The sequence below is a fragment of the Conger conger genome, chromosome 18, assembly GCF_963514075.1.
Source record: "Conger conger chromosome 18, fConCon1.1, whole genome shotgun sequence".
In the NCBI taxonomy this organism is placed as follows: domain Eukaryota; kingdom Metazoa; phylum Chordata; class Actinopteri; order Anguilliformes; family Congridae; genus Conger; species Conger conger.
Genome location: NC_083777.1, coordinates 4,003,870 through 4,021,298, shown reverse-complemented (window position 1 = coordinate 4,021,298; position 17,429 = coordinate 4,003,870). Strand labels below are relative to the sequence as shown.

Here is a 17,429-nt window from a genome sequence, read left to right as displayed (position 1 = left end):
TATCCCAACATAAAAAGGTGTGCCTTTTACTCGACAGCACTTTGGATCAACCTACCTATAAAGTCCAAATACTGAGCAACCATGATCAATAACCACCTTTTAGTCTGCCCGAGACTTGCAACCAGCTGCTACTGCCCTGACTCGCAGCCACCTCACAATTTCTGGTCACACTAAGGCAGGAAATGAACCTGTTCTCCTTTTTGAAGCTGTAAATGATCAACCTCCCCACATCTGTCACAGTGAAAAATGGTATGAACACCTCTACCATTCCTTTCTATATATTATGAACTGCTTAAATCCACAATGACACTCATTCTTTAGGACTAACAAAAGCCATGCTTATTCATGAAAAATAAACATAATATTTCTCCTTCCCATATTGTTTGGTTGTTACTGCATAGGAAATGCAACCTTCAATGCTTAACTTTAACCCCTGTTCTTCCAAAACAACATTTAATTTTACTGTATGTAGGCTACGCAAAACAGTATGATTAGCTTATGTTCATACTGTTTAATCCATCTGGCAAATATTGGTAGGTATTGTCTAATTTCTTAGGAGGTACACAATTACACTGAAGCTATAACCAAGCTTTACATCTGATAACAAGATAGTCACTTGCATTGTTAGGTAATAGAGAAAATATCCTGTATTTCAGTTTCTTAGTATCTACAAGTGGTAATTACCCAATGATGTGCTATTCCTACCACATATTTACCTGGTAATCTCCTATTATGTTATGTTCCTGTGTTCTATCTGTTAGTTTATCATTGTTTATTATCATTATTCTTGTAATGTATTATTTTTCATATTCATGTCTGGTGTTGGAGCGTTGGAGGCCAGAGAGAGAGAAGGGGTAAGTAAGGAGCTGAAGGACAAGATTTAATCACTCAGCACTATTGTGTACTCATACAATATGCCATATAAAGTGGTGTCTGAGACCACTAGTGAAAATGCTTCTATTTTACATTCTTTTCTAATTTAAGATGACTGGAATTATACTGGAAACAAGTATAATAACCCCATAAATGATGTTGTGCAACTTCAAAATTATATTTGGTGTTGGATTACAATTAAAAACAGGTTCAGGCAAATCCATCACAAACTGCTTATAAACTACAGTTGTGGTTGCGGTGGTGAAATAAGGAAACGCCTGATTGCTCACTCACCGCTATCAACCCCACTCCCCACCCAGCTCCTCCTCATCCCTCATCCACATAATCGGAGTTCAGAAGGATGTGCCTTTTCACACCACTCTCAACTCAGTTGCAACTGCAAGGTAAATATATTTACTGCCAGAATACCTATTTGAATACATATTTCTTATATACAAATATTATGTCTACATACTATACGTACATAACAGTATATTATATGGTTTCATAATAATAAGGAGATGAGTTCTATGATGATCAAGAAGATGGTGATGGAGGCTAAGATTTATCTATTTATTTTCATTTATATTGCAAATAGGGTCATTTAGTAAGGTACTTCTTTTACTGGGCTAGATGTATAAATTACAGTGTGCAGGTCTGTTAGATTAATCTAGTAAGTGAAAAAAAGTTTTTACTTTGTGTGATAAAAAGTTTTTACTTTGTGTGACAAGTGATTTTTATCATTATGTGATAAAACAAGAGATTTTACCATGTGCTTTCAGGCCATATTTCAATCCATTATCTACCTCTCAAATGTTTAATATAGTTTCATTAAGTGGACCTTAGTCGTAAAAACAAAATTAAATGTATTCACTCTTATATTCAAACAAAATAAAGAAACTATTGCAATCCAATTCTATAGTCAATACAATGGAAAAACCCACTATAGAAGCCGGTTTTCCAGTCTTAAGTGAACTAATCGTTTTTAATTTGTGATGTTTCCTTCTTGCACTTTCTTACGTTTACTCTTCCCTGTTGTTCAGGCTACTTATTTAAGCCTGCTGTAAAAAAATAAACAAAAAGTGTTTTCCACTAGTTCATTCTGCGTTGCCAAAATCTACTACCAAATGTTTGAAAATTAGTCTACAAATATGGCATCATTGGAATTGTGACTGCTTGATAAGCTTTGATAAGCTTTGAGTCAAACATTTTTCATGACAAACATTTATCTACAGTTTTAATAAAACATTAGGCTACGATTTGAGGGTCACTATTGCCAAAATCAACTGAAATAGTGTTTGAAAATGTGTCTACAAACATCACAAACTCACAATATAGGCAACATTTATTGACAGGTTTAATAAATAAATTATATTTCAGGATCTAGTGTAGCTATTAAGCCCAAATAATGAATTTCAGTCCGATTAATCTTATATCGCAAAACATTTTATTGGTTGTGCAAAAACTGCGACGCACTTTTAATTTTCGTGGATTTCGAACCTATAGCATTTATTGAATGGATACAAACATTAAATTATGTATAATAGTACATGTATTGAAAGTAAAGAGAATTAGGTGAGATCGGGTTGTTGCGATACTTTTTGTATTTTACCCGATTGCTAAGAGACCGCTTGCCTAACAGTGACAATATGTTGCAGGGAATATCTTCAGTCTGTCTATCAGCTATTTATGATGTTTATTAAACTTGATCGGAAGGTACTGTCTGGCAAAAAACTTGTAAATTGCAACAATTTTTACCACGGGTGAGGTCAGTTGTTACAGTTGTTTAAAAATGTAAATTAAAATGTTTGGGAAATGAATTAATACATGTTTTTAATTGCATGTATTGAGGCACTTGTTTCCTCATTCTATTGTTTAAGATTGGGTTAATATGAGATGCAACTGGTGTTATGTACGGTGCAGAGAACCCAGACGCAGACCACAGGATAATCCAAAAATCATAGTTTAATGTTCAGTGGTCAAAAGCCAAGAGATCCAGTAAAAAGCCAAGAACGAAAAGCATAAGAATAGTCGAAAAACAAGCGAGAGGTCAAAATCCAGGAAATCACAGGGCGAAGGTACAAAAGGGCAAAAACAAACTCGTAGTCAAAAATACAAAACAACACGTCGAAAAACCAGAAGATCAGGGGCCTCATTTATAAAACTGCGTAGGAAAAGGTTGCGTAAGCGTGAAACCCAGGACGTGCGTACGCAAAAAAATATTCTGATTTATAAAACAGTGCATACGCACGTCCCACGCCAGTTTTCCTTTATAAATCACAATCAACTCTAAATGTGGCACAACTTTGCCAGCTTCATGTCCCGCCCACAGTTGCCTATAAATAGGCAGTGAAACACCCCTAATGAATATGCATTTCACGAAGACGACAATGGCAAACGCTGAAAAGAAGGCCAAGAAAAGGGATTTCAGCCATTTGATTGCCTCTGAAAAGCTACAGGTGTGGGAATTATCCTGATTGATTGTAAATGACGAACAGTTCTGCACAACGAACGTGATGATGACGATGATAATAATAATAATAATAATAATACACGTTATTTGTCTAGCACCATTGAAAACACAGTTACAAAATTAAGAGATAAAACGAACAAAAATCCATAACAATAAACACATTATAAAACATAATATATGAATATGATAACAATATATGAAACTACGCTCTCGTATCTGCCCGACTGACGCATTGTAAACGGCATCAGTGCAGCGCAATTTGTCCGACTGTTCACCATATTATTTATGAGAATACATTTAATAACATGAAGTATTGTTTAACAATTCGTCTACATATTTGAGGGATTATTTTACAACATCTCCGTTTATATTTATCATCCCAAATCATATTTTTTGGGCATTCCAGGGAGCATCAATCAAACAGCTGTTTGTTTATTGGTTGTAAGAGAGGCTTTTATCCGTTTTTGCAAATTAACTCTTCATATATGATACGTGAGAGGTAATATTTCATTACATTACATTACATTACATTACATGGCATTTAGCAGACGCTCAGAGCGACGTACAACAAAGTGCAAATTAAACACAAGAACAAGTGCAGAGGACCTGAGAGGACAGTATAGTTCCGAGTCCTAGTGTAAACATGCAGGAAATCAGAACCCTTTAAGAGTACAATCAACAACAATCAATTTCGATTTATTTTACACAGTGGTATCTGTTGTGTATCATTTTCGACTTCTCTCGTCGCCAAATGTTGTGTTGCACTTAGGAAGGGAGAGAACCCGTATAGCGAGATTCAACAATACAATATTTTAATAAGTATAACAGGGACGAAGCACGTCCTTACAGCAGCCATACCCAGCCACAACTCCCGGCAAATCTTTATACCTTTTTACATCCTGTTTCACTTTCCGTTTTCCTGGTCTTACGTCACGAGCATTAAAGGCACAGGACACAACAGTATCAATTTCACACCATTTGTCGCGTTTCATCCCATTGCCATCGGAGTCGCAGTTTCTCATTTCTCCAGCTAATGTGCGTACGCATGGGGCAGAGTTTCCGTGGAGGAGCGCACATTTTCCCGTCAAGTTCGTTTTTTATAAATGCCAAAGTTTGCTTAGAAAGTGGCGTATGCATTCTTTTGTGCCTACGCAACGTTTATAAATGAGGCCCCAGATGAGCAAACAAAACAAGAGGGCAAGGCAGGTACCGAAGTCAAGGCAAAGGGGTGTCTATCATGAATCGCAATAAGGCACTTACTACGATCAACGTTCTGACAAAGAAGCATACTGATAATGGGGTTTAAATACAAGAGGGAAGGTGACAATCTAGGCGGGGCAGAGAAAAAGGTGGGCAAAACATAATAGGGTAATAACATAATAATGGGAGGGAGACGAAAACGCGGACTGGATGCACGAAACAAAACATGTGAAACATACAGCCCCGGATTAGGGAGTTGGCAATTGCATAGTTTGAGGACGTAGTGATAGTTAGAGACAGGTGCGAACACTTCGCTGAAACTAAACGAGTAATCAGGGATAGCATAGGGAGGCGGAGTTACAGAACAGTGCAGAAATAGAGATTGCGTTAGTGAGTTAGTTACGTGAATATTTCTAAACTACCCAATAAAAGTGATTGTTAGTTAGTTAGTTAGACAGACAGTAAGTGTATTAATCGGATTAGTACTGTACAAAACCTAGATTAGTAGTAGTTGGTAAGAATCGTGCTTTACAACATTTAACTACCAAGAAAAAGCAGGAAGTAAGAATCGCGAGTTTTAGAAGAAATGTTGAAAACCCGAAAACTACCGTAACCACCCGAATAGTGGGACACGCAGACAGGGGACTGACTAGACTGGTAAACATTCAGACGCAGACATAACAGGGGAGGACAATAGAGAACTGTAATGGAAAACATAAACCAGGTAGCTATGAAAAATGAATAATAAACAAGAATAACCATGAAAACATACAGAACAAATACAGAAACATTACAACTGGTTGTTTTTATTCAAATGACTTTACATTGTAGTTGAGCTCACAGGAGCTCGGTTTGTCATCCAGTCATACTGGATCCCGTCTCGGCTGACCTGCGCATTTCCGTCAGCTCTGAGTAAAATCAATAAAAATAAGAAATGCTACAACTCAATGTGATTTTTTAAACTTGTACTACACTCAGTAAATCGTTTAGTTTTTATGTATGTTTTTAGTTGAATACATCTGTATGTCAAGAATATGTACCATGTGTAACACCGCACCCCACCCATGTGTAACAATCTACCCTGCCTACTCGGCCATGATTTGCAAGGTCATGCTAGCTTGACACAACAACTTTCTCAGTCAATAAGTATATCCACTGATAGCCCACATATTGTGCTTTTAAATCAAATACATTCATATACATTATGAATTGTTCAAAACTAAGCACATGACAGCAGCTGAAAAATAACCCTGATGTAAAAAAATAATAATAATAACCTTCTCAAATATGACGTTTGTTGACCGGACCATGCGATTGACATGAAACTGGGCCGCGTGTTCCGTTAACGGTGTCTTTTAGTGTTTTAGGAAGACTCGAAAGCTGTTTACTTTTCTAAGTGTGTTCCCCAAACTTTGGCGGTTGCTTAAGGGATAGCTTCTACGTGCGATGTTACTTGGCCCATCGACTCGCTCTAAGATAGATTTTTGCACTCCATGCAGCAACTGTTTGACTGTGTTAGGAGAAAAGTAGTGTTATTTATTAATAAAACTTAATAATTCCCTGCAGGAATACTTAAAAATATTGCATTTATCAGGACTGGTGGGTATGTATTAATATAATAAAAAATGTGCTAACTAAATTATCCAACCGTATGTATAATATTTGCCAAAGTATATAAACGGTTAGTGATATGGTTTGTGGCTACGCCATCTAGCAATACGCCTTCTTTGGTATGTCGTTTTATTTCCATTATTTGAATATCTTTGATATGGTGCCTTAAATGACTTTGCAATCAGGGCTGATTTTCTAGAACCACCCTCACATAGTGTAATTCACTATTTTCTCTGATTAGCCGATGTTTTCAATAAAAGCGCACCAACAAGCAAAACGCACTAATATGAAAACAACATAAGATATGGCGGAAAAAACAAAACAAAGAAATAAACGGTCCCACAGTTTCACAGCAAACAAAATGGAGATATTGTTAGACATCTCGCTGAATACAGAAACATTATTTTCCAGTTTCAGGACTACGGTGTCCAACGAAACAAAGAAAGAATTATGGTTAAACATCTCTCCGGCCCACAAAGAGAGTGGGAAATCCCACTCACATGTTCAATTACACAACATGTTCAATAAAGTGCAACATGCTTTGTAATGTACAATTTTATTATTTGCATAAAAACAGTTCCATTAATGTGGCATTTTAGTAGTATTATTAGCCAACTGTAGAATTATTATTGTACATATTGCTTAACAGATTGAGAAGTAAGCTGATTTCAGAGCCTTGCGGTCGTAACAGTGGTGGTCCAGACCAACCTTACAAAAGTACGACGTACAGAAGGTATACTTAGCTAAGAACGTTTTGGGAAACATGCTGAAACGTTAAGGTAGAGCTTAAGGTACAACTTACGAACGACTTAACGTTAAGAAGGCTTCGATAAATGCAGCCCTGGTCTGTTGTAACCTGAGGTGAAAGTGGGTGTGTATGGGGGTGTGCAATGTGATTTACAGCAGGCTAGGTTGTTTCTGATCGGGTGAAAACTTTGCCTAACAATCAACCCCGTGTTAAACCAGACCCCAATCTCCCCTACAAAACCGAAAAACAGAGAACACATTGCGCAACCTTAGTTACCGTTACTTTCGACCCACTCCTGAATTACTTTCGTCCCGCTCGGCAGTAACATTGCACTCGGTCAATTCTTGTCCTATTTATGTTAAACTCATATATCCTAGAATGAAAATTACAGTTGATAAAAGTGAAGGACGTGTGCAGCTGTTGGGCCCTTGGGCAAGGCCCTTAACCCTGCATTGCTCCAGGGGAGGATTGTCTCCTGCTTATTCTAATCAACTGTACATCGCTCTGGACAAGAGCGTGTGCTAAATGCCAATAATGTAATGTAATGTAATGAGCAAGTGTGAACGGCCACATAAACAAATTAATGCTTACATCGAGGATAACTGTGTAACCTTGCATAGAGTACAAATGAAAATAGATGACGAACGTGACTGTATTTCAGTACAACAACAGAGGACTCGTGGGCATTGTGTTGGAATCATGTTAAGATACATTTGTTAGATCCATGTTAAAAGGTTGAGAACCACTAAATTGCTTAGTTAGCACCGTGTTGCTGTCAGTAAGATGTAAAGCAATTCATTTATCAGCCATTTCATACTCATTTCTTCTGCCATAATGAATATGCTGACAGGCTTTAAGGCACACCTCTGTGACATTGTTCAGAAGCTCCATAATTGCAGCGTCCACACTTAGATCACTACAAGCGTTTTCCATTGCACTAAATTGTGCAGTCTACTCTAATCCACCTCTAGCAGTCAAATTAGTCTATTCATTCATTCATTCATTTATTATCCGAACCCGCTTATCCTGAACAGGGTCGCAGAGGGGCTGGAGCCTATCCCAGCATACATTGGGCAAAAGGCAGGAATACACCCTGGACAGGTCGCCAGTCCATCACAGGGCACACACACCATTCACTCACACACTCAAATTAGTCTAGCGCATCATAGCTTGCATATAGAATGAACTTGCTTTCCATAACGTTCTGATGTGCTTAAAGTTCTAGCAATATAATTATTTAGTGGAAAAAGGCCTCATGATTAACATTAGTGTTGACAATATAAACTAGCAAAAGCATTTCCGCGAACAGTAGTGTCTAATGTTAAAGAAATTATTCTGTTTCAGTGTGATCACTTATTCTTCTATATCTAGAGAAATCCCAGTGAGGAGCAAGAGCCTGTTAATGTGTGATGTAATATGTTGTTCTGCAAACTAATCCATTCTAAAGCCAACCCTTTAAGTGAGGACTGGACATCGCCCCTCTTTGTGTGGAGATTGAGGATCCTATTGTCAATCCTGTGATAGGTGGCTAATAAATCGATTATGCCATATGTGTGCCCTTTCTGAAAATACATGTGTATATCATCCATGGTCCCATTCATCATGGATAACATGATTATGCATTGGTTATGCAGTGATGTGGTTGTGTTATTCTATGGCAGCACACTGATGGACTGGACTCTGCATGTACTCCTGCTGGGCCTGCTACTGCCAGGGTTGCAGGCCTTTAAGCCTTTACTGGGAAACTCCATCACCCACCGGGAGATAACTAAGATGGCCATCCTGCGCAAAACCACAGAGGTCTGTCAAGCATTGGCCATCGCTGAGGGGAGAGATTTCCGCATTCCTGTAAGAGACTATCTATCTAGCTACCGTACTATGCAAGAGTTTTAGGCAAGTGTGAAAAAATTCTGTAAAATAAAAATGCTTTAAAAAATAGAAATGTTAATATGGAAAACTAAATGCATGAAGAGAAGTGAATGAACAGAAGAAAAATCTAAATCAAATCAATACTTCAAAACAGCATCAATTCTTCCAGGTATTCAGTTTTTGATGGAACTCGGCAGGTAGGTTGTTCCGGACATCTTGGAGAACTAGCCACAGTTCTTCTGTGGATTTAGGCAGCCTCAAATGCTTCTCTCTTCATGTAATCCCAGACAGACTTCATGATATTGAGATCAGGGATCTGTGGGGGCCATACCATCACTTCCAGGACTCCTTGTTCTTCTTTAGGCTGAAGATAGTTCTTAATGACCATGCTTCACTGGTGCCTGCAGACAATCATTCTTGTACCACTCTCCAGCCCTTTGGTGAACAAATTACCTTCTGCTACAGCCAAATATTTGACTCATCAGTTCAGAGAACCTGCTGCCATTTTTCTGCACTCCGGTTCCCCTGTGTTTTTGTGCATAGTTGAGTCGCTTAGCCTTGTTTCCACGTCGGAGGTATGCCTTTTAGGCCGAAATTCTTCCATGAAGACCACTTCTGGCCAGACTTCTCCCCACAGTAGATGTGTGTACCTGGTTCCCACTGGTTTCTGCCAATTCCGAGCGGATGGCACTGTAGGACATCTTCAGATTGCGAAGGGAACTGAGCATGATGTGCCGACCATTGCGTCCTCAACGTTGCCCGTGTGCGTCTTCAACAGAGCTTGGACAGCACAACTAGAAACCCCTGTCTGCCTTGAAATGTCTGCCTGGGAGAGACCTTGCTGATGCAGTATAACTACCTTGTGTCTTGTTGCTGTGCTCAGTCTTGCCATGGTGTATGACTTCTGCCACCTCACCTTGGAAGCAGAGTTTCTGTTCCTCACCCAGTTCTAACCCTCCTACACAGCTGTTTCTGTTTCAGTTAATGATTGTGTTTCAACCTACATATTAAATTGATGATCATTAGCTCCTGTCTGGTATAATTGGTTAATCACACACCTGACTATATGCCTACAAAATCCCTGACTTTGTGCAAGTGTACCTAGAAGAATTGATGCTGGTTTGAAGGCAAAGGGTGGTCACACCAAATATTGATTTGATTTAGATCTTTCTTCTATTCATTCACTCTGCATTTTGTTAATTGATCAAATTAAACTATTAACATCTATTCTATTTTTGAAAGCATTCTTACTGCATTTTTTCACACCAACCTAAACATTTGCAGAGTTCTGCATGTTATCAGAAACTAAATCAGAACATTTAATTGCTAGCTTTAATTGCTAGCTTAACATTGCATTAGCATAACATTTAGCTTGTGGTATTTTCTCTGAAACAGACCGGTAGACTGTCTGCATCTAAAGTGCAGAGAGCCTGCTCACACAACGACGGCTCCCTGGAGTCTGCTGTCAATTTCAAGGCCTCCATCATGACAATATACTTGAGCAATGCAGAAGTGGATGTCATTTACCGTCTGAGTGATCGGCACCACTTCAAAGGGGAGGACTTCACAGGCAGCCGGGCCCTCATCACAGATGGCATGGCCAGCATAAAGGCCAATGTCTGGAAGGAGAACTTTATCTCAGCAAGATTTACTCTGGGGAAGATCTGCCACACCCTGCAGGTGAGAGGCAGGTGTGTGAGTGTGTTCATGTGAATGAGAGATATGCTGTAAAGATGAGAACACTGTGTGTCTTCTCCCTTGCAGGATTTCTATAGTAACAGTAACTGGATTGAACTGGAAAACAAGCATCCAAACACCAACCTGATCCGACCAGATGAAATCGGAGCAGGTAGGGAGAGAGATGCCCCTTTTACTTTGATGCCTCTTTATTAAAACAGCAGCTTGAACAAGCGAAGGTCAGAAGCCGGCAAACAGATACAGCAGAGATAAAGCAGTTTGTTATAGATAGTCCAGGCAATAGGTCAGATTTCCAGCAAACAGATATATGAATGGTAATCCAAAGAGTAGTAGTGGTCACAGGCAATGGGTTGAAAACAAATGGGCTTATCAGACAAAAACACAATCCAGAAACAAAACTACGGGTCAGAATCAGACAGGCAGAATAAGTTGAACTCAGAGGTCGGGGACGAAACAGTTTGTAACAGATATCAATCAGAAACTGCTGGCAGGGAACTGAACAAACAAAGGGGTTTAAAAAACACAGGTAACGAGAGGGAATGGGAATCAGGTGGGGAAACAATCAGGAAGTGAAATGAATGAATGAAGTGAAAGGAACTGACACACTCACAACATAGACCGAATACAATACATTGAAAACACAACATTTAGTACTTTGCTGATGGACTGCAGCATCCTCACCGGCAGCAGCGGGTTATGCAGAAGTGGCTTTGCAGGACCCACCCCTCTGGGCAGGTGATGCTCCATCTGACAGTCTGAAAGGTCTGAAACAACACCCTCAAAACTGAATTATAAAAAGGCATGAGTGCTGAAAGATCCCTGGGCACATTACATTTACATTTACATTTTGGCAGACGCTTTTAATCCAAAGCGACTTACAAGTGCATAGGTTCTACCATAAGTCAAAGCATCACATCCAGAAACTAGCAAAATACACATGAAATGCTGTTCTAAACATAGTTGTCATCATAAGTGGGGGGGGGGGTTAGACAAGGATAGGGATATCAGAAAGGAGGGGCAGGGGAAATCAGGAGGGAGGACTACGGTAGAGTTTGAAAAGGTGGGTTTTGAGTCTGCGTCGAAATAGGGGGAGGGATTCTGCTGTTCTAGGCGGCACGGATGGTGCAGTGGGTAGCACTGCTGCCTCACAGCAAGGAGGTCCTGGGTTCGAATCCCCGTCGGCCGGGGCCTCTCTGTGCTGAGTTTGCATGTTCTCCCCGTGTCTGCGTGGGTTTCCTCCGGGTACTCCGGTTTCCTCCCACAGTCCAAAGACATGCAGGTTAGGCTGATTGGAGAGTCTAAATTGCCCATAGGTATGAGTGTGTGAGTGAATGGTGTGTGTGCCCTGCGATGGACTGGCGACCTGTCCAGGGTGTATTCCTTTCGCCCAATGTATGCTGGGATAGGCTCCAGCCACCCTGCGACCCTGTTCAGGATAAGCGGGTTCAGATAATGGATGGATGGATTCTGCTGTTCTGAAAGTGGTAGGCAAGTCATTCCACCACTGAGGAACCAGAACGGAAAACAGGCGTGAACGTGCAGCTCGACCGCCAGGTGCACATCAAAATCAACTTGTGTTTATAGCCCATCGCTGCAGCCCTCCCCAGGAGAGTCCAGGCCAGACCCCTCCAGGTGAGATTAGGGTGGTACAGCAGCCACCAGGCAGTATGGAAAGCTGTAACCCGGCTCTGCAAGGCCACCAGGCCCTGTCCACCCTCCTGTAGTGGGAGATGTAGCACCGCTGCCCAATGCTGCCCCAACCAAAAAAAGTCCACCAGTCTTCTCTGCAGTTCCTTGAGTAGGCCTCTTGGGGGCTCCAGCCATGGCACTGAGGCAGACAGGTTATTTGTGACCAAGACCCTCCCCCGAAAGGACATTAGTGGGAGGAACCACCACCATTTAGATGCAACCATGTCCAGCGTGCCGTCCTGCAGTTCATCTAAGTACGCATCAACACACCCAAAACCTTCATCTGATCCCTCCTCCACCCCAACCAAACTAGGTGGTGCCCCCCCCCCCCCCCCCATCCACTCCCCTTGTGGGGCCTCACAATTCCTCCAGTAGACCTTTGCTAAGGAGGCCCTCTCATACAAACCCAGAGTGTGTTCCAGAGCCAGCGCATCCTCCTGAGTCCAGACCACATGAATCCAATTACGTTCATGTGGTCTGCACAGGCAGAAACTGTGATTGGTGAGCCCTGCAGTGCCCCTGATCGCAGATCTCAATATCTTAGCAAAACACTTTTCACTTGGGTTTCATTCGTCACTTGCAAATTGCAGATAATGCTGCAACCAATTTTCATTTTGGTAACATAAAGGCTACTTTCTCAAAGAACGAATACTAGCAGAACACTGATGGAGGTACTACACCCACCGAGCACTTTATTAGGTATTTATTACACTTGTTTTTTAGTCTTCTATTGCTGTAGCCTATCTACTTAAGAGTTATGATTTGTGTGTTCAGAGATGCACTTCTGCATACCACTGTTGTAATGTGTGGTTATTTGTGTTACTATCACCTTCCTGTCGGGGCCGGGGAAGACAATTCAGCGCTCTGGGCAAAATAGGAATATGCCGACCCCTATGTTTTAAAGAGAAAAAAAGCCAATTTATTACAGATTGAGCCCTATTTTTCACTTAAGACAGGCGTAATGAATTAATACTGTTGACTCACCATTTAAAAGAGGACATATCTTGCTTTGGCTGCTGCAAACTCTTTAATTATCTTGGAGTAATCCAATTTGCGACAGATTTGGTGCTCAATTGAAATTTCGGCCAATCCATTCAAACGATCTTGTAACATTATCGAGTGCAGATAGTACTAGTTTGAGACGTGGACAAACTGTTTGGGTAACATTACAAATCCAAAACTGTTTCCCGGAAGATGTACCGAAGCATGTCAATGGGTGAATCGCACACATCGCTGGGATAGCTCTTGACAGGTGTTTTTATATAGAAGATCATCTGCATCAATGTCCCCAATTTCCTTTCCAAGATGCAGTATGTTGTTACTGATCGTGGTTTGCAGCTTATTGGTGCTGACGAGAAATCGAACAATTTGTAAAAAATATCCAGCTGCGAATATTTCTTAGAAAGACCAATTAAAGCTGCATCAACCAGGGGGAGAAAAATTAGCCGCTTGTAGTTCTCTTTTGGTGATATTGCTGGGCCATCATCTGAACTTCCCTGGGCAAACATTGTTCTTTTTTCACTGGCAAACACTACGGTCTCATTCGTTGATTTGGTGCTATCTTCGGCTGCTGGCACCTCGAGCTCATGCGATTGCGGTTGCAGATAAATACCTCCCTCGTCGTCGGCTTCGTCTTTCCATCTTTCTCCATCCCAGGTATAGGTCCTATCAATTATGTAAAATTTCACTGTAGGAATTTGGAATTGCTGGATCGAAAATTCATCCAAAATGGCAATTGTATTCGCTATATGCTGCTTTTCAAAAATGTATTAAGAAATTTTATGAAACTGTTTGGAAATCCAGTAGATTCTTGAAGCAAAGGGTCTGAATACTTTTTTTTTTTTATCAATGAGAGATTTCAGTTTTTGATTTTAAATAAATTTGAAAAAATCTGAAAAACGTTTTCAATTTGTCTTTATGGGTTACTGAGTGTAGATGACCAAAAATGTAATTTCAAATTAAACCTACAACACAGTAAAGTGTGCAAAAAGTGAAGGGGGTCTCGATACCTTATGAAGCCAGTGTATACCTGCCATGGCTCTTCAAATGCTATGTATCGAATTGAATGGTGATTATGGGACAGTTTACCATCCCATAATTCCAAATTTGTACAGTAAAAATGCACTGAATCAATGGTATGCATACCTGGGATGCTGTACTTCCAGAAACTCATGGTGCATTTTTTAAAAGAATTGGTAAATAGTACCATGTATTGAATTGACTAGTGATCATGTTGGGAGTTTGCCAAATTTGAGATGAGAGATTTCACATAGTTGATAGGACCTATACCTGGGATGGTGTTCTAAAAGACCATAGTGTTTCTTCCTGAAAATGTTTTGATTTACATTTTAATTGAATTTCAAGGTGTATGTAAAATTTCTTGAAAACTGCCATGTATTGAATGCAATTACCATCTTGGAGTTTGCAATCCCATAATTCCATATTCCTACAGTAAAAAGTCACACAATCAATAGCATGTATACCTGGCATGGTGCTCTTCAAGGTCTACTTGCCATTTCCTGAAAACAATTTGATTTTTTTTTTTTAATAGATTTTTAAAGAGAACCATGTGTTGAATACAATTGCCTATAATTCCAAATTCCTATGATAAAAATTAACATAATCAATGTCATGTATACAATGGTTAGTGATAAGAATAACATGGTTCGATAACATTTTTTCATTTAAATTATGTCATGTATCGAATCGAATTGTGAATATTTTGCTGACAAGTTTGCTTTTCCATAATTATAAATACCCACTGTAAAAACACACTTACTCGATATGCGTGGATACATGCAAAGGTGATTTTCGTGATTATTGTGGAATTTTGAAAACAGTTCCAGTCGACCTTTTATAGATTTAAAGAAATCGGCATGCATTCAAAATAATTTCTATTTGAGTATTCAATGTTATTATTTGGGCATGCCCAGACAAAACAGACAAAATGTTTGACGACTTGATATATTCTGTTTTTATTAATGCGATTTACCGGACAGAAAATCATTGATTTACCTGACAGTTAAGCTAATGCTAGAAATTACAAATATTTTCATGAATACATTTTTTCCGCACTGACAGATCGGGGATGGGGCAGCGCCCCCATTGAGTGGCTGCCACTGTGTATCAGTTCCTGAATGAGCCAGCTAGATTGAATAAAGCACAACGTTCTTATTTAGGACCGTCTGCTAAAGGTCAGATGTGAAATAAATTACTAGCATAATACATACTGGATTGTTATGTGCGGCAAGATGACTTTGCTAGCGGCTGCCACTGCCTCTATCAAACCTGGAGTTACTATAGTCCTCTATAAACCTCCAATCCTGCATGTACTGTAGTCCTCTATCAATAATCCGTTGTCTCTGGTGCAGGGAAGTGCAGTCATGGTGGGTTTTTTGACTGTACTAGTCAGCCAGACCCAATTGCCGGGATCAACAAGGATGACGACGGAGCAGATCATGGACACCTGCATCGCGCTGCTGCTGCGATGGCTGTGGACGCCACCATGGAGCTGTTGGAGGACATCCGGGGTGCTGCCGGGGAGAAAAACTTCCTCCGGTACCAGCTCAGCCTGTTACATATGCATATACTGAGGAACGCTTCTGTATATCGCTCATCTTCTGATGTGGCACTTCTGCTGCTCTGGAGCAATGCTGCACTCCGTGAGGCTGTGCTGAAGCAGTGTTCAGATTATTCTGTGCTTAGGTGCTGATTAAACATAGCACAGGGGTGCACTAATACTACTCGTTGGTATTGATATGCGACCGATACAGCACCTAAATTCTCAGTATCGGCACTATAGTATTTACAGTTTTACAAGTACTAATAGGCCGTATAGGCCTGTTGCGTGTCGTGCACACAATATCAACAAACATGAGTAATAGCAGATGTGTACAGGGCAATCATGTCAGTAGTGTGGCAGTTTCTTTTACAATTGGCAGAGATGTCAAAACTCATGGATTAAAATGTTCTGTCACCACGATAGATTTCCGTCATATTGAACCGGTAGGCCTCTCTGAGATTGATGTACATTTGAAATGGTAAAAGATTATTTTTTAAATGTAATACGCCCTCATTATTCTGAAAGCTTCTCCTGAGTTTTGCACCGATTTAAGTATTTGTGTTTACGTGAGCTAGCGATTGGAGGAGAGGAGGTAAAACACATGGATAGTAGAAAAGTAAATGTTTGTTTCATCATGTAGCTGTTGGACCTGTCATTTTAAGTTTTACGTTGAAATGTTTGTTTTTCTTTTGCAGGATGATTGCCAACTATGTCAAAATACTCTGGCGCATGTTGATAATTAATTATATATTCACATAATTTATTTATATATTCATATATAATAACAATAATGAGACATGAACACAAGTAACTTAATGAAGAATGTCTAGAGTCGCCATCCCAGCAAACATAGGAGATTTACTGATAGCGCAGCACCTAAGCAGAGTCAGCCAGTGGCTAAACAACAGACAAGTCTACTGTTGCTATTGCATGCTACTCTGTAAAAAACATTCTAGCTATTGCTGATTTTATTCTATATTTTAGAATAAAAACAAGTTATGTTTAAAACTTTTTCTTTAAAAAAAAAAACATGATTTGCATGCGATTCTAGGGAAACACACTGAAGTGGTCATTGGGGTTTAACAACGTAATGTAATATTACCCTCCCTCTGCCTTTTATTAATAATATTTGGTATCGGCACTCTGTATCAATTGATACTTTTATTAAGTATTCGTATTGGTGCACCCATAACAGAGTGTTGTTTTAGGGTCTTTGTTTGCCTTTGGTTTGCTTTTTTATTCGTATGTATGAGGTTGAGGAATGGCGGAGAGCCAGGCGCGACTAAGGGTAATCCCTAGTAAGCGGGCACGCGAAACACTAAACCCAGGGAGGTCAAGGACACGAAAACAACTCGGAGACAGCTCCGATCAAATAAATAAAATAGCCCCAAAAAACGGCTAATGAAAATAAAGCAACCCTTAAAAACCAGGGCGAAGAACACAACCAAAAAGCATAAACAAAATAAACAACCGTGAGTTGCAGCTCTGGAAAACGCACAAACCAAAATAAATACCGGGGACAACGTCCCTCACCCACAGACTCACACGAGCCGAAAACAAAAGAGAAAAAAACTAAAGAACCTACAGGAAGGTGTTCGCAGTGTACACGTTGGCACTAAAGAGCACCAGGTGAAAATAATAAACCCCTGGTGGCCACAACCGGTACTACCTCCCAACCCTGACAGTATGCAATTACATTTTTATTA

The 17,429-nt window shown here is 40.0% G+C and overlaps 1 protein-coding gene across 1 annotated transcript in view; it reads left to right on the top strand.

Moving 5' to 3' along the window:
* The first annotated feature begins 1,155 nt into the window (after nt 1-1,155).
* Nucleotides 1,156-17,429, top strand: part of LOC133118753 (von Willebrand factor A domain-containing protein 7-like) — a 31,798-nt gene continuing 15,524 nt past the window's right edge. Inside the window, exons 1-5 of the mRNA XM_061228946.1 lie at nt 1,156-1,277; nt 8,567-8,753; nt 10,170-10,454; nt 10,539-10,623; nt 15,533-15,719. Coding sequence (XP_061084930.1) covers nt 8,574-8,753; nt 10,170-10,454; nt 10,539-10,623; nt 15,533-15,719 — 737 coding nt within the window. The 5' untranslated portion in view covers nt 1,156-1,277; nt 8,567-8,573. The remainder of the gene's footprint in view (nt 1,278-8,566; nt 8,754-10,169; nt 10,455-10,538; nt 10,624-15,532; nt 15,720-17,429) is intronic.